This window comes from Caenorhabditis elegans, chromosome V (assembly GCF_000002985.6).
Source record: "Caenorhabditis elegans chromosome V".
Lineage (NCBI taxonomy): Eukaryota > Metazoa > Nematoda > Chromadorea > Rhabditida > Rhabditidae > Caenorhabditis > Caenorhabditis elegans.
This window is the reverse complement of record NC_003283.11, coordinates 14,620,792-14,640,485: the sequence shown is the minus strand read 5'-3', so window position 1 is coordinate 14,640,485 and position 19,694 is coordinate 14,620,792. Positions and strand designations below refer to the sequence as shown.

Genomic DNA, 19,694 nt, shown 5'->3' with positions numbered 1-19,694 from the left:
TGAAATATTTTCAACTAAAACCGTACTAGATTTTTAGACACAAGTCATTCTTCACTTTCCTATGATTTCTCCTGTTTTTTATCCTGCTTCTTCTCATGCTCTTTTTCTACGCCTTATGTTCTTTCACTATGCTCATAATCTCCCAGTCCACCCTCCGACATGAACCTTGTATGTATCATCTTTCTTTTCTTTCCACGCTTCTTCAAGAACGTAATAAATTATTATTATTATTATACTGACTCTTCCTGTGTAAGTTATGAATGATCAAACAACAAGCATAACATAACGCAATACAATTGTATTTCAATGGTCAATGAATTCCATATCAATCCTTTCAGCCTTTATGGCTCATTGAATGTTTCAGAGTCTTTTAAAATAGTGATCTTTTGGCTTCTGCTGCCGCCATGTCTTTTGGCAAGAGTCTTCTTAGCAGTTGAAGCTTTCGCTATGAAAGCTTAGGCAAGCCTAAGATAAATTATGTGATGGGTTTTGTTTGTTGTTTAATATTTAATAGCTTCACAGGAAGACGTAGGATGCAATTGAAAAGTACTGATTTCAGTTGAAAATAGTTGCCATTTTGATGAGGCTACACACAGTTTCAAACTGACCACTAATGCCCTTCTTTTTTGAAGCTTTACTGGTCAGTTTAACTTTAAATGCACATGAAAATGTTGCCATGGTTGAAATTGTATTTATAGCGTCTATTTATTCTTGGTATCACTGTAGATTGATAATTATCGGAAAATCCAATTTTCTAAAGACCGTCCTATTCGTCTTTTTTTTTGTTTGAAAAACGCTACAAACTACGTATGTTCGAGAAACTGTACGTTTCTCTCAATGTTTAAAAAGAAATTGATCAATCTCTTGGCAGTTTTACGATCTATTGGTTTATATATATTTTTTCATCATAGATCATGAAATACTGGGTTATAATTTTATATTTTATTGGAAAATTCATTTTCGCCAATTCAAATGTAAGTTTTGTTTAATATTAACATATGTATTGAATGATAGTTAATTCAGGTCAAATGTCCAAAAAATTCAATTGAAAAAGAACTTGAATGTGCCATCAAATGTTGCTCTTCATTCGTGAGGTATTATTGTTGTGGCATTGAAGAAAATGAACATCCTCAAAAAAACGATCGCTATGTTGATTTTAAAACGCAGGGAATGCCAAAAGCTGACAGATATAGGCCGAATAAAAACGGTTGCCCGTACGTTTTCTGAAATGAGATTGAAATATCACTAAACTACGTATCGAATTTAAAATAATTTATTTCGCCAGCCACTTAAACAACTAATCGTCATTTGCACTCTTCTTTTAAACAGTCAAGAAAACCTACAACTTTGAAAATTTCTAAAATAACCAAAACAACCAAACAAATATATTTTCAGATTTAATTTCATTGCTATCGGATTGATATCTTTTATTGTAATCTCAATTCTTTTTTCCTTCTTCTGCTGGCTTTATCGCTGTTGTATTCCGCAACGTTATGACAGTGTGCAGTACAGATACCAACAACATGTCAACAGTTAAGAAGTGCTAAGATTTCTTGAAAATGATACACACTTTTCAAACACACTTTTAATTCCAATCATGTCTCTTGCTGTGTAGGTTGTGAAAGATAAAACAACAAACAATCCCACACACACTTTAAAATCACCCACCCCCACCCACATTTGACCACGGACTTGTTCCAATCGGTCAATAATTAGTTTATTCCTCCCCACTACATATTCAATCGTTTGTTTGATATATAGATTTTTGTTTGTAATTGATTGTTTTCTGAAATTTTTAATAATTGAGAAGAAATAAATAAATGAACAAAATAAAAATCACACAATAAAATTTATATCCATCTCAATCCTTTACAGCCTTTGCAGCTCACCAAGCGTTTCACCTACTTCTGGCTTCTGCTGCGGCTATGTCTCTTGGCAGAAGTACTCTTTGCAGTCGAACAGTTTGAGAATTAATCATTTCACCAATTTCTGAGATCAATTTTCTATCACTGACTTACAATTAATTAATGAATATAATGTTTTTGAAATTTTAGTTCTTATTTGAAACATATCTTTAAATCCTTAAAACATTTAAAAAATCTGTGAATTGTCTTGAATTTTTTCTCATATTTAATTTTTTGATCTACCTTTCGAACTGGACCCCGCCCCTATTCTTGCCGTCGTTTTTATTTTTGCAGTGGCTCTCTAAGTCTAGTCAACATGGTAGATCAAAAATAAATTTTTCAAAAATTTCGTGATCGTTTTTTTTTGATAATATGAAATCCATTTTTTCCACGTCTACAGTTTTAAAGAATTTAACAGTTTCTGTGTAAAATTCGCATAGATCACGCGTAGATCACAATATATTTATCTATTATTTTGTATTTCTATTGCTTTCCCACAAATTATTTGTGATCTACGCGTGATCTAAGCGAATTTTACACAAAAACTGTTAAAATGATGACAAACAAAGTACAGAACAGTCTGTTTTCAATATCTGTAAACTGATACAGAGTTCCTGAAGAGTTTTCAATGATTTTTGTTGATTTTTTCTTCAAAAAATTATATATCTTCAGTATATAATTTTGTATTGATTTTAAGTGAAGTTTTTGCCCATAAGATTTTTGTGTAGGATAACGTTTCAAGTTGATAAATACAAAAATTAATCATTTTTCTTTGCTTTATAAATCTTCGAATTTTATTCAAGAAATCCAGAAAAACAGTACAATTTCAGATGCCGCGGGAATCTTCAAAACGTGAACAACGAGTGTCAAGACCAACGCCATATAAACTTCCACGCCAAAGAAGTTCCGACCTGGCTGATGCTTTGGACAAAGAGGATCCCGTATCTCAAGATGTCTCGAACGAATGCCTCGAAATCTCCACGGCTCCAACAATTCCACCTGGAGACATATAGTTTGATCCAAGGACTGTTGTCTTCAATGCACCATTCAACAAAACTCAAGTTTCTCTAATTGAAATCAAAAACACGTCGGATCGTCGAGTTTCATTTGCAATCAATACGAGAAAACGAGCTGATAAGATGTGCACTCCAAATTGTAGAGTACTTGATCCAAATGAGAGTATCATTCTTAGTGTTTCATGCTTTTTTTTTGAATTCAAAAAAGTCGATAGAATGAACGATCGTCGAATGGGCCAATTCGCCAGGATTAGCCGACAAAGAGTTCCGCCGTGAATTCTTGGGAGGAGACCGAATGGTCCGTCGCAAAACCATCTTCATCGAATACAGCATAACTGAAAAGGACTCCAAATCACCGACATCTTCGACTTCGTTCCTACATACCACAAATCATGGAATGTGGATGCCAATCGGGTTCGCCGCTTCTGAGATGTACAACTTCGAGAAAGGGACTCCGTTGGACAAAAAGACTTGCGAGGTTGGTTTTGTGGGGCTATATGACATGTTTAAAAATGCGGTTTGACCAGAAAACCATGTGTAATTGCATTGGGCCATTTATATCAGTCGGCATTGCACGGTCTTGAGTCAAAAAGGTAGGCGCCGACTTCTGCATGAACGGCAGTGTGCACGCCCAGCCAGGGGTCAACTTCCCAATTAATAAAACTCGGAAAATAGATACACTGTCCAATGATTCATATTTTCAGAAAAATCTGGAAAAGCTCGTCAAATACGACCGCGAAGTTGACTATCACGAATGGCTCAATCTCGCCCAACAGTGCCGAACCGAAAATCAGCACTTGATGGAGAAAATGGCATTCGGAATGGCTTTTACTTCAGCTATGGTGAGCCACTTTCTTCTTTCTTCTTGAAAATTCTAGTATGTTTCAGTCAAACAAGCTGCACAAGCAAGTTGGTGAGAAAACTGACGATCGGAAACCCACGGGCTCGAATGATGTCACATTTTTGATCGAATCCGCAGGGCCATGGGACAGAGAAGTGGTGTTGGATTTTGGAGATGGTGACCCATGAAGAGTGGCCGAGTTCGTCGTCCGACTCCTTGGACTCTGATATGAAGCATTGGGCGAGAAGGGTATTTGATAAAGTAAGACTGACTCACTTAAATTGAACAAATATTTCAATTTTTAAATGTTAGATTGATGACTCGGATCCTCACATGATGTGCTACACGACATCCAAAAATGCATCCACGTACATCCCAATTGACAAGGATTTCTTCAATGGAATTAGCGGTAAGATTTCAACTCAGTTACCTTTGTGCACTCATTAATTTCTTGGCACAGTAATCTATCTTCTAAAAAAATTATTTTAGACTGTCTAATCGCTGGATTTGGTCAGGAGCACTCAAAAGACAGAAAACTTCAAGTGAGAAAGCTGATCACTGAAGTTATGAGCTACAAACTGTGAGTTTCACTGCTCCTCCTGACTCAGTTTCAAGAAGTTTTTTTCAGAAGCCGCGTGAGAGCCCATTACAACAGCATCAATGGGAATACTTCGTCGGAGAAAGCTGCCAAATGGATGAGAGAGGAGATTGCTAAGGAGGATGGGGAGCTAAAAGAGTAAGTTTTCTTTTCGTTTAGTTGTCCGGACATCTGAAGGGTCCCGCCACTAACAGCGCTTCTGGATCCCGTCAGGTGTCGGAGGGTGTCTAATTAGTAAATTGATATAGTGTCGGTTGCTAAATTACAATTTCAGGTTTCACCTAGTTTCTTCAATTACAAAACTTTCATATTTATAAGTCCTTGACTTGCCCATTCTTTGTAGACATTCGTCCTGCTTATTTTTATTGAAAGTAACATTTTTCAGATGCCAGCTCACTCTCTCACACGCTTCGAAAACTTCACACTGGCTCGAAGATTTGCCCCAAAAAGATAAAAAACTAATAGATTCTTCAATCAAATGTCTCCAGCTGCAATGGGAAAATTTAAATGGAAAAGTACCTTTTATAGTACATTGTGATGATTAAATTATGATCACGAAATATAACTTATTTTTAAATAATAAATAATTTTATTTTCTTGAATTAATGTTCATTGTGACACTAAAAATATACGGGAGTCTCTCTTCATCGGCTCCCCATTTACCCTACTCATGGGAATGTTTAACATCTCCATATAAACTTTTTTCCTTCCATTTTCTATTTCTCAGGTTCTCGCCTTCTTCGTCTACCTTCTTGTAGGCATCAGACACTAAAAGCCCATGATGATGGGCTGCAGGTTAATTTGACATTTCATCCTTCTCTCCATCTGCGTATCTTCTCCTTCCATACTATTTCTATTCCTCCTGTACAGAGACGATTTTTTCCTGTGGGCGTGTTCGTCGCTCCCGAGTGCGCACCCCACCCCCATCACCCTCTCCTTGCTTTCTATTATTCCTTCCTCGTTTTTTCCAATTCTTACAAACCGTATTGATTTAGTTGTTTCTATCAGTTATGAAATATCTTTTGATACCTTTTCTCCTAATTGGAGCATTCGGAATTGTCGAATCCACAGTGAGTTTATAAAAAATATTTTTATGAAAAAAAACTATGTATAAACCCAACTTCGAACCTCCAGGTAAAATGTCCAAAAAGCACATTTGGAGTTGAACTTGAATGTGCATTCGAATGTTGCACTTCATTTGAAGGACGGGATCAGGGATACTATTGCTGTGGACTTGAAGAGAAACAACTTCTCGAAAGAGGGCATCACAATGTAGAAGGAGCTCCAAGGGCTGATAGATTTTTGGCATATGGGAATACTTTCCAGTGAGTGTTTTCTTTTAGGAATAAATCATTAAAAATGCATTGAGCAAAAATTTGAATATTTGACTCCTCTAGCATCAACTTTCTAAAATACTTTTCTATTCCATATTGGCAAACATAGTCTATTTAACCAATTTCAAAATTGCTCATTTGAGAATAGTTTGTTCTAGAAAAAACACAAAAATTTTGATTTTCGACATCTTGAAATGAATCATGAAATAATTTAGACAATTGTCTTATAGGAATATCATATATAAGTTTTATCAATTACATAGTACTTTTATAATGAAGCGAGTATTTGGTAGAAAACCATTTTTTGAACATTACCTATCACGTTTCAGAGGTAATAGTGAAAATGGGAAAAATTGCAGGTAGGCAAGCCTAGCCTACAGTTCTGCCTACCGTCAAAATAAACGGAAAAATAATTTTATTTTGCTAATTTTTTAATCAAAAATTCTACAAATGAATTGAAATTAAAATAGCTAAATCTACACTATACCACGCAAAAAAACTAGAAGAAGGAAAGTAGGTATGAGGTAGGCACGGTCGCTTACCTGAAGGTTGACCTTTCTACCATGGGAACACCCATATTTATGACAATATGCCAACTTCTAATTTATCTAAATTTCAATACAAAAATGTCAAATAAGCCTTCGAATAAAAAATATATCGAAGAAGTATTAGAGGTATTGATGTTAATTTTCTTAAATTTTTTATGTCAAAAAATTTGGAAATGGCCTGAAAAAAAATCTACGCTTTTTATGCTATTTAATTGACAGAATGAAAATTTTGAAATAGCAACGATTCTCAATTAATAAATCTTTATGAAATTATTTCAGAGTTGATTACACAATGCTTATCATTGGATTGCTTGTCTCTATCGTTCTCTCAGTTCTTCTTTCCTTCTTCTGCTGCCTTCTCTGTAATGGATGTTGGCTTCATCGTCGTCGTAATCCACAACAGTACGAGAGTGTGCACAATGATAATGGATGGTACCCCATTTGTTGTGAGTTCTTCTTCATTTTACTTTTTTCTTTTCTGGCTTTTCCATTCTACTAGTAGTACTTTGGCACACAATCTCTATAAGTCTGCGTTTCTCAAGCCAACTGTAGATATCTCATTTTCAAGTGAGTTTTCTTTTTGACTGTTTGTTCTATTTTGCCCCCTTTACTCCCACCGAGTTGTCGCTAAGCTTTGGGGAGATGGTGTTTGGCAGAGAGCGGTTGTATTGGAAGAACGAATGTAAGAAAAAAGAAAAAGAGAACAGTTGACTAATCACCGCCAAAATGAAATTGAAAGTTTTTGGGCGTTGTCCATCTCGAGACTTGTTTTTGATGGTTTCCGCATCAGACACATGTGATGGTCATTTAGAGACAGAAAAAATGAGTAGAAGATAGGAGAATATTGCAGAAAATAATTAGAAGGACAAGCAGTATATAATCTGTTTGTATCAATTTCAAAAGATCACCGTTTTAGAAAATATAATATTTGGGGACATGAGTTGTTAAATCGGGAATTTTTAAAAGGTAATTAAATTGCTTTCACTCATAATAAAAAATGAAGTAACGGGTTGGAAACAGTTTTGGTCTATTATTTAGTCAAGACCTTTTGCAGCCCTTTATAAAACTGATTCTGTACTGGAAAAGGGATAGAAATCGAAATTCAATAAGTTTATTTAACACACATTCAGAGGGACCTTTAGTCGTTCTTCGACTTGGAGTCAACTGTACATTCCTGTCCGGCAACCACAATCTTCTTGGGAACCAATTCCACCGGTTGATCCGAACCTTTGAGCAACTGACCAACCACGACCTTCATGTCGATTGTCATTTGGATCTGGAAATGAAGAGGTTATTGGAGAAAACCGAATTTTCAAAGTATCCCGAATCTACCATTGTCTTTCCATTAGGCGTGGTGCCAAAAACGACAATCTTGTTTGCAGTTGGCGCAACTGGGGCAGTCATGACTTGAGGAGCATCAATTTGATTTTGGGCCGAATCCCGATCCAAAGTCTGAAATTATAAATAGTGCTCTCCAATCAGAATCTATCACGCAAGACTAATTTTCGGAAGGTCTCCAAGGAGCAATACTAATATGGAGTGCAAGTCTAATAGGGAGGCCGTACTAATAGAAGTTATACGGTATGTTTGGTAGAGTACATTTGCACTGATAGCGGGCCGTGCAGACAGGTTTTTGCAAATTACAAAGATTTAATTTGCTCACTCGTGTGGGCTTTATGCAAACTATTTATTTCAAAACTAATAATTCTTCTGCATTTAACACTTACTCGATTATCATGAGCGACCGGAAGCACTGATCCTGATGCTCGATCCACTTGACCAGAACTGTACATCCGTGGCGAGTTGTCTGGACTTTTGTTGCGAGTGGCGGCTCGACCTTTTGGTTTAGGGCCCTGTCCTCGCGTGTTCCTTTGCCCATTGGATGTTGCTGGGGGCTGCATAGTTGAACCATACCGAACAGGCATCCGTCGAATGCGTACACTGCGGCGTGGGCTCATGTTGGTGCTGGTTGTCTTGAAAGAAACTACTTTTTTTTAAAATTTTTCTCTTAATATGCGCACAATTCGGGATATGATATATTTGATAGAGTATAGTTGCACTGATAGCGGGCCGTGCAGACAGATTTTAGCAAGTTACAACTTTGATTAATTTTTTTTTTCATTTGCTCACTCGTGTAGGCAATCCCTCATTTATGATATTTCACCTCAAGAATGAAAACTATTTTTTTCAAAACTGATAATTCTTATGCATTCAACACTTACTTGGTTGTCATCAGGAGTGTCCGGAAGATCTTCAGTTAGTTTCCTTTTTCTTCCCGTGTTCATCGCAATCATTTTTGCGCATCCACGTAGGCTTCCTTGTAATTTGCGCAACTTGGCTTCAAGCTTATTCATTTCTGAAAAGAATAGTCGGTATTTCTTCTATTACTAAGGGGCCTCTAATAGTTTTGCACCCCTCCATTTTCGCTCTATAATTGAAGTTCCGAAATTGACATTATGAAATCGTTTCAGAAATTAAGAAAACTTTTACAGACTTTGTATAACAAGTCAAAATTGGTAAGATATGAATACAACTCGGACAATTTTTCCGTGTCAGTCGTAAAATTCGTCCTTTTGGCCCAATTTTCGTCATTGAAATTGATGATATTGTAACATAACTTAATGAAAAACATGAGAAAAAACTTGTTCGAGAATTAGTTTGGTAGCCTCTATTAGTTGTTGACCCTCTAATAGTTTTTCGTCTAAGTAGGTGTTCGAAAATTAGTATTGCATGCATTACTAATAGAGGAAATACGGTAATTGAAACTAACTAAAGTAAGCAATGCAATGTTTCATTTTGAATTTGACATTCTTATTGTATTACGGGTTCACAAAATTCTGAGAATGCGTAATGCACAACATATTTACCGCGCAGAATATCTCGCAAGCAAAACAGTAATTTTTTAAATGACTACTGTAGCGCTTGTGTCGATTTACGGTCTCAATCTTTGAAATGAATTAAAATCATGGATTCATCGATAGGATATGAAACTTAAGCATAAAATGAGAAAATACTACAAAGTAGATATTTATTTCAAAATTCGAGCTCGTAAATCGACACAAGCGCTACAGTAGTCGATTAAAGAATTACTATGGTTTTCATATGAGATATTATTTCGAAAAAATACGATCGTACGAAAATAAACAACGTAACGATACTCCGCTGTGACTAAGCTCCGCCTACGATTTCATTTGTTCTGCGATGTGTCGGCCGTTGTATCGGAGCATCGGAGGATCGGAGTATCGTTTTCTTCGAAAAAAATGACCCCGACGAATGGGGGGATTCATTCAGACGGGGGAGCGAAAAGGGAGATGGGGAACCGCACACAGAATTGCTCCTTGCAAATAAACATTTTCAGCAACTCGCTGTTTATTTTCACAATTCGCAAAAAAAAAATTAATTGTGCGGTGGTTGCGAAAAATGCTGATTTGCAAGGCACAGTTCTATGGGCGGGACCAAACCGCCCTTTTCATTTCCCCTTTTAGGTCTCGAAATCAGCCAGCGGCGGCGCAAGCCGCCGGGCTCCGCCGCCGACGTTTAGGGTCATGTTAGTTCTACACGTGTTTTTAATATTATTATTATTATTATTATTACTGCGGCGTACGGTGGGAAGACAAACCCAATTATAAAGACTTCCGGTCCAACCTAATAGGTAGCTGAAACTGAGTAACTAACAATGTTTGATTGACAAATTAATATAAACATTTTTAAACAGGGTTTGAAACTGGATTGCCGGTTTCCTACCAATCTGTGTGTAAAATTGAGCCATATAATCAATTCTTGCCTATTTTCAGGCGGATTCGGAATTCCAATGGGAACGGTAGTTTTCTCCACTCATCCACCACAATACAGAGAGGAAAGTGAAATGTATGGAGGTTCATCAATGTCAAGTTTGCCAAGTTCAAAGCAACGGTTAGTTTTTTTTCCATTTTTAAATTAGCAGTTTTTTAAAGCAAAATATGTAAACGTAGTATTAGTTGTGAACAAATTTTGCATTTTTCTCATTTGAACACTTTGAAAGTCCGCTGATTACTTCATTAGAACTGAGCATGAAGAGAAAATTGCTATTTTTGAAAAACGTCTTAAAACTTTTTATAATTTTGACCAGTTTTACTGATTACCCAAGTTGTTCTCAACTTTCAATAAGTCTAGCAATTCTTTTAGAGAGATAGTCTTCAAATCTAGAACACACTAAATGTCCCAATTGTTTTTTTTTTGGAAAACAATTTTAAACGACAACAAACATTTTTTGTCAATATTTCCCGAATCATTTTCCTATTCATTTCCAATTCCATGACTCATATTTCCTTTTTCCATATCAACATTGTACAAAAATATTTTTTTCAGTGTTCGTTTCAACCCGGATGGAACACCAAGAGGAGTGTTAAAGAATGGGCATGAGGGAGGACAACCACAATATTATCGAGACTAATCTAGAGAAATTAATAAATTAGTGATATTATACATTTCGTTGATAACTGGGCGCTCTGGGAACCTTTATATTTGGTCTAGAATTCCCATAGCTTTGCTTTGAACATTTCTGTTTCATTTTTGGATTAATTTTTTCAGCAAAAGTTTACCCTATGTCAGTTTTTAATCAAAAACCTATCCAAGATATCGACAAAGTAGAGCTATTTGACCGCAAGACTAACTCTAACACCTGATTTCAACGAGCTTATAATCTGAGTTTTCATAAAAAGTTCATTCCTTCTTTCTCCCCAATTAATTTGTCTTTTTATCATGTTTCCTTATTATTTTATCACTTCAAAAGCTTTCAAGGTGCAATCGACCCCAATTAATTTGTATAGAAGAATCTGATATTCAGTTTTCAATCAAAAAACCATTACAATAAAGCGTTGAAACGTTTCATCCAGTAAATTCCATAGAAATTTGAAATAAAACAATTGAGCAAAAACCATGTCAAGACAAAGCATTTTACTAGATGAAAGAGTTGTAGTTATCAGCCATTTTGACCCGAATATGACTGAAAATTGAAAAAGAGAAGGGAAAAACTCTAGAAACCGGTAGAAACAGGAGAAGAAGTGGGAAGATGGGAGGGATTTGAAGAACAATGAGCATTGGGAAGGAAGTGGGAGAAGGAGCAGCGGGAATTTCAAAAAAGTAGATTCAAATTATAAGGAAGATCAACCTAATCACAAGAAATAAGCGATAAGCACCAGAAGAGCTGAAACTATGGAAAGTGACGATGCTGCCGAGTTTCCATTACAATGATCTGCATAACACGTACAAACATCAATTGTTGAATCATCAGCCGATTCGCCTCCCAATTTGAATAACTCTTTTTTCCTGAAATAAGATGAATTTATTGAAAGTTGATCAGAATTCTTCTGACTTATCGTCAATGATAATATTTTGTAAACACACTTAATCATTTTCAAAATGACCGGATATCATAAATCAACATTCCAAAAGTTTTTGATTTTTTTAAATTTAAATTTTCAGCAAAAGTTTTGGTAAATATCAATTGTGGACTTTTCAGCGAAAAATACCAAAAAACAAAAAAAAATCATTCGCCAACTGTACTTTGAGAGCTCATATATTGGAATATTTCAATAAAATTTCAACTACAAAGTTATAGAAAAAGTAATAATACATTTTTTGCAGTTGATAACTTTTTGATAAATCTAAAAACAGCCAAGGTATGAGCAACCCAATTGGGCATTGAAGTACAATATTAACTGAGGATGAATTGTGTATTTACCAATTTTAGATTAAAACGGATTGATTACAGTCTAAACCTGTAGCCGTTCAATGAAAATTGAATTTTTTGGTATCTTGAAAATGACAGTATATAACTTGTATTCTAGATTCTTTCAAATTAATTTTTTTTAATTTCCATTTTTCGGTTCAAATTGTAGCTTTTGAATTTGCACATATTTATCCTCGCGTTCTAATTTTTCAGTTGTCAATTTTTGTTTTGAAGTTTTCCAAGCAAAAGCTAAATACTAATGGAAAAAAACAAAGCCCTAACACCAAAAACTAGATGGAAATCCAATTAAAATCCGAAAAAAAACTAACCTATAAGGTCTACAAGAATCTCGATGCATCCATCTATACCATGTGACAATTGTCTGATTGAAACCGCTTATCAGCACATCACTCATGCAACCACGTATGTATCCTTTGATCCTGACTCCTGAAATTTCAAATTTATGTTTAAACTACGTTCCAAGTTGTAATACCAGCAATATTCGGCTGCTCAAAAAGTGAGACACAAATTGTCGGGCAATGCACAATGGGAACTCGGCCCTCCGCAATTCGCTCATCGTCACAGTCATCTTAATTTTTGAAGTTTTATGATATTTGTGAATAAAATTGCAAACCTGTGAAGTTTCGAGGCCTTTTGTAAATATGCGATAGAGACGGCCACACAGCTTCGTACAGTTTTGACATACAGGAATAGCATCGGGCAGTGTCTGAAAAAATATGAGTTAGGATAGTTGTTAAAATCTGTAGAAATTGTGCCCAAATTACTGAGCTCACCCGTTTTGCTTTTCTTTGCGAGACCCTAGCTTTATTTTTAGGACCCCAACAAAGTTCATAAAGTTTAAGATCTTTTGTTGATTTTTATCTAGGCCACTACTATATTTTCTGTCCAATATGGTGTCGTACTTCCTTTACTAGCAAAGCTTGAACTCTATTTATTAGTTCCAGAAAATATTAAATAATACATATAATTTAAGAAAAACACAAATATTTCTTGTCAAATTGCCATTTTTGATGAAACCAGAGACAAACAAGAAGGTATGACTTGTCAAAGTTGAGCAATGAAGAAGCAATTTTTAAAGTTAAATTGAACAGTATAATTTTGTAACTACATTTTTTCAAATACCAAATATTCATTACCACTTGTCAGAAAAGGTCCGAGAACAGAGTTTTGAGCCCAACTTCCATTCAGAAGCAAGAGCATAAGAGTCAGCAGAAGATACGAGATCGAAGGCATCGATCATCGAAATACACGAATTTGCATTTGGGCAGCTAAACAGAATTGCACGTTTCTTGGTTGCGAAGCGACGAAATAAGTCAAATCGAATAATAAAAATGATGGGAAAAAGAGGAAGATTGAATATTAATTGGTTGGGAAATGAAGAATGAAGAAAGAAACTTTTAATGGATTTCAAAATGGAAAATCTTTGGAAAATACGGATTTAATGTGCTCTCGTCCTTTTGTGGGGTGCAAAACGAGGGGGAAGCTTAAAAATGATTCCCACGGAGGATCAGAAGAGCCCACGGGCAACTCTGCATGATTTGACTTTTGGTGGAATTTAATAGTTTTTCAATAAATCATATAGACAACAAATTGAGCCGAGGGAAACCACAACCTGCACAGATGTCTTCTTATTATTAAAAAAGAAAAAGTGTACTAAATACTTCTCTCGCAAAGTTGAGGGTTAGGGTACTACGGAGAGAAGAACACGGTGTAATAGTATGTCAATAAGTTAATTTATACTATGAATAGAAAAAGAATTGATTGAGAAAAATGACTTGAGAATTTAAAAATCGAAAAATTCTCATTTGAAAGGTAAGACTATTATTTTAAAAAAATAACCAGAAAATGCGTAATATTCATTCAAAACAAGATCTGTTAACTTTCAAAAAAAAATCCTGAAATTTTAATCATTTTTCGAAAAAGTGTACACTTTTTCAGAATTCGCTAATGAGAGCCAAATTATCCAGTTTTAAAGTTTGAAGAATACAGTGTTCAACCGGACTAGTAGTTTTTTTCAAATATACTAGGCTAAATCTTCATTTTTAAAGGATGCTTCGTATCGGGGACGGCAATTGTTTCAGAATTTGAATAAAAAAGTGCACAATTAAGTATATAAAATTGTTCTCATTTGGCAATCTTTTAACACCACTACAAAATTTTTATTCATAATGAAAATCATTTTCAGAAATACTATTTATTTATTTTTAGAGTTTAATTCTAATGAAAAATATAGGAATACAATATTCAAGTTAAGCTCTTCGAAATTTAGAGAAAGGTTCTGCAAACACAGTACAATTTGAAAAATCGAATGAAAACTTTACATTTGTGAAAATTCGAATATTTAAAAAATGGAAAAATGAAGGGTAATATTAAATTTGTTTTATCTAAAATTCAAGTTGTGGGGAAAATTTGCAAAGCTAGAAAAACTACAGGGGTGAATAATCGAGCATCGTTTTGATGTGCATCTTTATCAGAATTATTCAAATTCAAGAAAACAAGAGATTAAAACTGAATATCACAATTCCATTTTTCCGTTTTTTTTTCACATCAAAAGCCAAAAAGCCACGAAGGTGATAAAAGTGACACGTTGACGTGATGAGTAGGAGACGACAGGAGCAGGAAGAAAAAGAAGGCATAGGTGATGATGATGATGAGCAAAAGACAGCTGGTTCCTTCTTGATGGCAGATGGAGCGTGCTCCACCATTGACTACGAAAAGAAGAAAAAGAAGGAGGAGAATAATATTCGATGATCAAATTGATTGCCTTTGATTGCTCCGGAGGTATGTGCTCGCTTTTCGGTGGCTTCAGCCGAGAGAGAGAGAAAATGTTGAAGCACTTAATTTATTGCACGATTTTGAAATGAGATAATAGATAAAGAAGACCACAGCTAGGTAATTGAGGTGGTATGAGGTGAACTAACGGAAGTGTTTTATATTTGTGAATCAAAAAATTGGTTGATCGTGTAAAATAATTATTATTGTTTTGTATGTATTTCAGGGCTGTGCGGCATCCGGATTTTTCGGCAAACGGCATTCGCCGTTTGCCGAACCTTTAACATGTTTCGGCGAACGGCTGTCGCCGTTCGCCGGTCAATAATTTTTTTCGGCGATCGGCAGTTGCCGTTTGCCGGAAAACCCGTTTTTTCGGCATTTTTCGGCACTTTTCGGCATTCTTCAAATTTTTGATGTTTTGTTGTTTTTTCTTGCATTTTCTAAATCTAAATAGTTAAATTCCAAAGTTTGATAAGGAGCGTCTTGGTTTAAATTTTTAAGCAAAGATCAATTTCATATTTAACCGACCAGACTCTTGGGATAGTCAAAAAAGGATCCCAGAGGAAAGAATGATTCAAAACAACAACATCTTTGAGGGTTTTATGATGGGGTGACGATGTGTTGACTAGAAGAATATGGCTAATAACTCAAATATGTTGATTTTTGGGAAGTGTTAAACATTTTTCACAAATGCCGAAAGATGCCGAAAAATGACGAAAATTTTTCGGCATTCGCCGATCTTTCGACGAAAATTTTTATCGGCGAACGGCATTCGCCGTTCGCCGTTTGCCGCACAGCCCTGATGTATTTCAACTGCAGTTCTAGACAGAAAAATTTACCGTATTTGAATATTGGAAAATTTCAAGAGTCATCGAAATTCAATAACATTAAAAAACATTAACATATTCTTGAATTCATTTTTCAAAAATTACACATACAAAATTAATTCTCACAAAAAAATTGTGCTTTTTTTCTTGAAAAAATCTCCTAAAGATTACTGTTATGTTCTATAGCTAAACCTTAAAATTTTGAGCATCCGGGACTGAAAATCGAAGCTAGCTTTAATAAATTAATTTTTTTAAATTGACTTTGAAAAAGGTGTGAATTTTTACTACGGTTTCTAATCTTATTTCAAATACAGAAGTGGATCCCTCCTGAAAAATCTAACTATTTTTGAGTAATTTTTTTTTAACAATTTGGGGACTGTGGCCGATAAGTTCCCGGCTATTAGAAAGTCTGCTTAAAAAATTTGACTCAAACCTATAACAAACCGAAAAAGTTCAAAAAATGGGAGAATTCGAATGTAATATGAAAAATGAATATGTAGACTTGTGTAATTTAATCAAACTGACTTCATTAGTGTCACCGCAAAATTCAGTTAGAGATTTTGCACTTTTTGTTGAGTAATGAACACAAATTCCGTTCTCAAATCGGTTTCTTCCTGGTCAACTTTTGAAAATATTCCAAATGGACATAATGATGGTTCATGGAAAAAACTCAGGGAATTTTCAGAAAAATGAAAGTTTTATCCAGAGGATCTTCACTAAATCACATTTCCCTAGTTTTCACAATTAAAAAAAAATTCAAGTATCCTAAAATTCTGTTCATTTGGATTGGCTTCAAAAAGCGAAAAGAAAAACATTTAATCAGGGAACTTCTGTAAAGAACTGAACAAAAATTGCAAAATCTCGGACCATTATGTGCGGTGATACTTTGATTAATTTATCCACAAGCCTTTTTTTAATGTTTCAAAAAAAGTTTTGGTAAATCGAAAACTGGAAAATCTAACATTTTCAAAATGTTCACTTTCAATAAATAACAGTTGGAGGCTTTAGAAATTTCAAGAGAAGGTAACTTCAAAGACATTTAGGCAAATAAAAAAGCTCAAAAAGCTAGAAGCTGTCCGAACCACACATTTGAAGAAACAAACAAAATATGAGTTTGGGATATGTATGTACGCTGCGAATATTTCAGTAATGAACGGAAAACGATGGACAACGGAAATTTAATTTGTGCACATTTCTCCTTTTGGCTAACAAATTTTTCACAAAACTTTTGAAAATGATTTGAGAATTTTTGAGCAACTGGATTTTTACAAAAGTCAGACATTTTCGGAAAATTATAGGGGTTGTTTGCAACTGATAATTCTATTTTTTTTAGATATCGTGACACTAAGACGTCAATTAATATGTCGAGACTTCCACAGAATGATAAAATACTACTAGTTATGAAAGATTGACGTAGCATAGTTATAACCAAAAATGATGAAGAGTGAAAAGTGCACAAAGTGCTCAGAAAAGTGGTAGAACAACACACTAAAAGAGACACAAAAGACTGTGTGAAGTGGAGGGAAGAAGTACTTGAAGAGAGAAGAAGCTGTTAGAAGAAGAAAATAGTTTTTAATGAAAGAACGAATGAACTCTTTGATTGGGGTCTCTTCTAAACTTCACAGTCTAGAAAACTTTTTTCAAATCAAAACTAAAGTTATGCGAAGATGGAGGACGTTGGATTTTCATTGGGTTTTCAGCATGGATGCAGGCAAGAAAAAGCAATGATAAACGAAAACATTGCATTATTTATTTATTAGAAGTTTTTGAAAGATAAGGAAGAAATAAAGGTTCCAAATAATGAAAAATAATTTAAAATTTAAAATACTAGATCTTGTATTAGGTTGGTCAAAAAGTCTTTGCAAAATTCGTATGTTTCTTCATTTCTCAGCGTTAACTCGTTATTTTCCTATTCTGTTTTTTTATTTGTATAGTACGTAATGTACATGTTTAATACATTTGAAAAAACTTTTGGGTGCTATTCAAAATGACCGAGAATTTGCTCGCCGAACGTCACACGCTCCGAGGGGTTTTTCTGTATGAGTTCCCCCAAGGCTGCAATTGCAACGAAGCTCGTCGTAACATGTGTGCAGTGTTAGGCAAGAACTCTGTCACCTATAATACCATAAAGTTTTGGTTCGAAAAGTTCACGAAAAAGAACTACGATCTCGATGATGAACCAAGATCCGGTCGGTCTCGTTTGGCTATCAATAAGGATAATTCGAGAGCCCTGGAAGATGATCCAAGAGCAACGAACCGTGAACTTTCTGCGACTCTCAAGCATCCCCAAAGAACTATCATCAACCATCTCCACAAAACCGGAAGGGTGCCTAAGTTCGGCCAACTCGTTCCTCACAATGGTCCGATTCTCAGAAAATTTTGCGTAGTGACCACTCTCTTTTGCTGCTCTCTAGGAAACGAACGACGGACTGGGTTGAGGATATTATTACTGGAGATGATAAATGGGTAATGTATGTTAACTATACCAGAAAGAAACTATGGGTCCCGGTCGAGGAAACCGTGAAACCTGACCTCAAATTAGAACTTCACGGAAAAAAGTGCTTCTCTCAATTGGGCGGGACAGTAAGGGTGTCATTTCCAGAGAGCTTCTTCCAGACTTTGCTACAATCAACGCTGGCCTATACTGCATTTAATTGGAAAAGATGGTCCATGCTCATCGATTACATCGCCCTAGAGGATCAAAATTGTTGCTGCTCTATGACAACGCAAGACCGCATACAGCTTTGAGGACCCGCCAGAAGCTCCAGACACTCGGAATCCAAGTTTTGTCTCACCCACCGCATTTGCCGGACTTGACTCCTACTGACTACCATTTGTTCCGCTCTCTCCAGAATCACTTTACCGGGCAGAAGTTTCATGATTGAAAATTTAGAAAAAAAACAACAGTGGGAAATGAGGCCGGGAGTGAGAGACAGTCAAAACTCTCGGTCAATTTTCAATCTATTGCAAGGTTTGTAGTTTTAACCCATTAAACACTTATATAGTTCCAAAAAATTAAACACAGATTTAGCTGTATCTTCGTACACAAGCTTGGCTCAAAGACTTAAACTTGATTCAGAAGTTTGCACGGATTTGGTTGATGCCGCGTTCAATTTAAGGCAAAGTTTCAGATATTTCTTGCAAGTTTAAAACTACCGTTTATTCTCTATTAGTGCGGCACCCCACCACTCAATTTTGACAGCTCATATCTCGGTCACCTTTGATTTTGATCAAAAGTCTTTAACTACGGAAATGTTTGTTAAAACTCCTTCTATGCTTAATGTTTTAAAAGGTCTTAATATCTTCAAAATCAATCAAGACATATGACGAAATCGTATTTAAGCTTTGTCAACTTCTGATCCAAATTGTAATTTTATGGCAAACTTGAGTATAAGGCCATGTGTGAAAATTGTTTCAAGCCGTTTTTCCTAATTTTCGTTGCGTTAATTTAGGTTTTATCTTGCAATCAGTAAAGTATAGAAATTCAACAAAATTGTTGCATCCATTTCAGTTTTATGTCAGCCCCCACACATTAATTTTCAAAAACCATAAAGACTTACGTTTATAAGGCAAATTTCCTCCTTGATAGTTGGTCTCATCATATATCCTTTCTCCAGAAGCTTCAACTCCTTTTGGAGCCAATGCAACCACGATCAGCAACTTGACGAAAGTATCGTAGGGGTTACTGTAGCTGCGTTTCGGTGTATCGGGGATCTTTCGTCTGTTTCTGATGATGTGGTCGTCAACCAATAACATCTACTCATCGGGAGACTGCCACTTCTGGAAATATAAAGGAGTTAGGTTCCGCAATAATTTTCAGAAAATATAAGAATGGAGAAATATAAATAAAACCTTTTGATTGTATAGCCTTCCGCCCAAAAAATTTCTCCGGAAGAGTGAGGGTCAAAATGGGAAAAGTGACAAATTATGGATAAGACATGGTAGGGCGCGTTGGTAGGGCGCGATGAGGGTGAATAAAAAGACGAGAGATATCAGTTGAAATATCTAAATTTTGGAACAATACCAAGTCGGCAAGAAAAATCAAAAAAAATTTAGATCTGAACGTAAGGAGTCAAATCTTTCAGACAATGGCGTAAATTTCAAAAATGGGGTGGGCTCACTT

At 35.4% G+C, this 19,694-nt stretch overlaps 4 protein-coding genes and 1 pseudogene across 7 annotated transcripts; 3 read left to right on the top strand and 2 right to left on the bottom strand.

Moving 5' to 3' along the window:
- Positions 1-314: 314 nt before the first annotated feature.
- F43D2.7 (CX domain-containing protein) lies at positions 315-1,836 on the top strand. 2 transcript variants are annotated; one of them, NM_001368474.2, is made up of 3 exons: positions 315-974; positions 1,024-1,094; positions 1,396-1,835. In NM_001368474.2, the coding sequence occupies exons 1-3, from the start codon at positions 915-917 to the stop codon at positions 1,535-1,537; spliced, it is 273 nt and encodes a 90-aa protein (NP_001355443.1). In that variant the 5' UTR covers positions 315-914; the 3' UTR covers positions 1,538-1,835. The 2 variants fall into 2 exon arrangements, with proteins under 2 accessions (NP_001355443.1, NP_001355444.1); NM_001368475.3 differs by having other exon boundaries at positions 848-974; positions 1,024-1,214; positions 1,396-1,836.
- Positions 1,837-2,734: 898 nt separating this feature from the next.
- Positions 2,735-4,904, top strand: F43D2.2 (annotated as a pseudogene). Its single transcript has 7 exons — positions 2,735-3,398; positions 3,625-3,762; positions 3,809-4,022; positions 4,074-4,170; positions 4,251-4,341; positions 4,390-4,497; positions 4,745-4,904. Coding segments are annotated over exons 1-7 (1,472 nt in total).
- Positions 4,905-5,305: 401 nt separating this feature from the next.
- On the top strand, positions 5,306-11,120 carry F43D2.6 (uncharacterized protein). The gene is made up of 5 exons (NM_001028748.6): positions 5,306-5,429; positions 5,494-5,684; positions 6,521-6,687; positions 10,036-10,153; positions 10,589-11,120. Exons 1-5 carry the CDS (start codon positions 5,370-5,372, stop codon positions 10,671-10,673), a joined length of 621 nt encoding a protein of 206 aa, NP_001023919.2. The 5' UTR covers positions 5,306-5,369; the 3' UTR covers positions 10,674-11,120.
- Positions 7,350-8,598, bottom strand: F43D2.3 (Reverse transcriptase domain-containing protein). Its single transcript, NM_074215.2, has 4 exons — positions 8,464-8,598; positions 7,969-8,214; positions 7,574-7,693; positions 7,350-7,517 (listed from the first exon to the last, which is right to left on the bottom strand). Exons 1-4 carry the CDS (start codon positions 8,593-8,595, stop codon positions 7,380-7,382), a joined length of 636 nt encoding a protein of 211 aa, NP_506616.1. The 5' UTR covers positions 8,596-8,598; the 3' UTR covers positions 7,350-7,379.
- hot-1 (Homolog of Odr-2 (Two)) lies at positions 11,092-19,351 on the bottom strand (the record flags this gene model as incomplete). Of its 2 annotated transcripts, none has more annotated exons than NM_171552.5 (5): positions 11,092-11,548; positions 12,281-12,398; positions 12,445-12,540; positions 12,586-12,678; positions 19,132-19,351. In NM_171552.5, the coding sequence occupies 5 exons, from the start codon at positions 19,325-19,327 to the stop codon at positions 11,395-11,397; spliced, it is 657 nt and encodes a 218-aa protein (NP_741640.1). The 2 variants fall into 2 exon arrangements, with proteins under 2 accessions (NP_741640.1, NP_001129897.1); NM_001136425.3 differs by lacking the exon at positions 19,132-19,351 and adding an exon at positions 13,109-13,205 and having other exon boundaries at positions 11,395-11,548.
- Between the last annotated feature and the right edge of the window lie 343 nt (positions 19,352-19,694).

Coding starts and splice junctions, on each gene's coding strand:
- F43D2.7 (NM_001368475.3), top strand. CDS start 915: ATGAAATACTGGGTTATAATTTTATATTTTATTGGAAAATTCATTTTC. Junction 975..1,023: donor TCATTTTCGCCAATTCAAAT/GTAAGTTTTGTT, acceptor TAGTTAATTCAG/GTCAAATGTCCAAAAAATTC. Junction 1,215..1,395: donor CCGAATAAAAACGGTTGCCC/GTACGTTTTCTG, acceptor ATATATTTTCAG/ATTTAATTTCATTGCTATCG.
- F43D2.6 (NM_001028748.6), top strand. CDS start 5,370: ATGAAATATCTTTTGATACCTTTTCTCCTAATTGGAGCATTCGGAATT. Junction 5,430..5,493: donor TCGGAATTGTCGAATCCACA/GTGAGTTTATAA, acceptor TCGAACCTCCAG/GTAAAATGTCCAAAAAGCAC. Junction 10,154..10,588: donor TTGCCAAGTTCAAAGCAACG/GTTAGTTTTTTT, acceptor TATTTTTTTCAG/TGTTCGTTTCAACCCGGATG.
- F43D2.3 (NM_074215.2), bottom strand. CDS start 8,595: ATGAATAAGCTTGAAGCCAAGTTGCGCAAATTACAAGGAAGCCTACGT. Junction 7,694..7,968: donor CGGTCGCTCATGATAATCGA/GTAAGTGTTAAA, acceptor TTATAATTTCAG/ACTTTGGATCGGGATTCGGC. Junction 7,518..7,573: donor CGCCTAATGGAAAGACAATG/GTAGATTCGGGA, acceptor CTTCATTTCCAG/ATCCAAATGACAATCGACAT.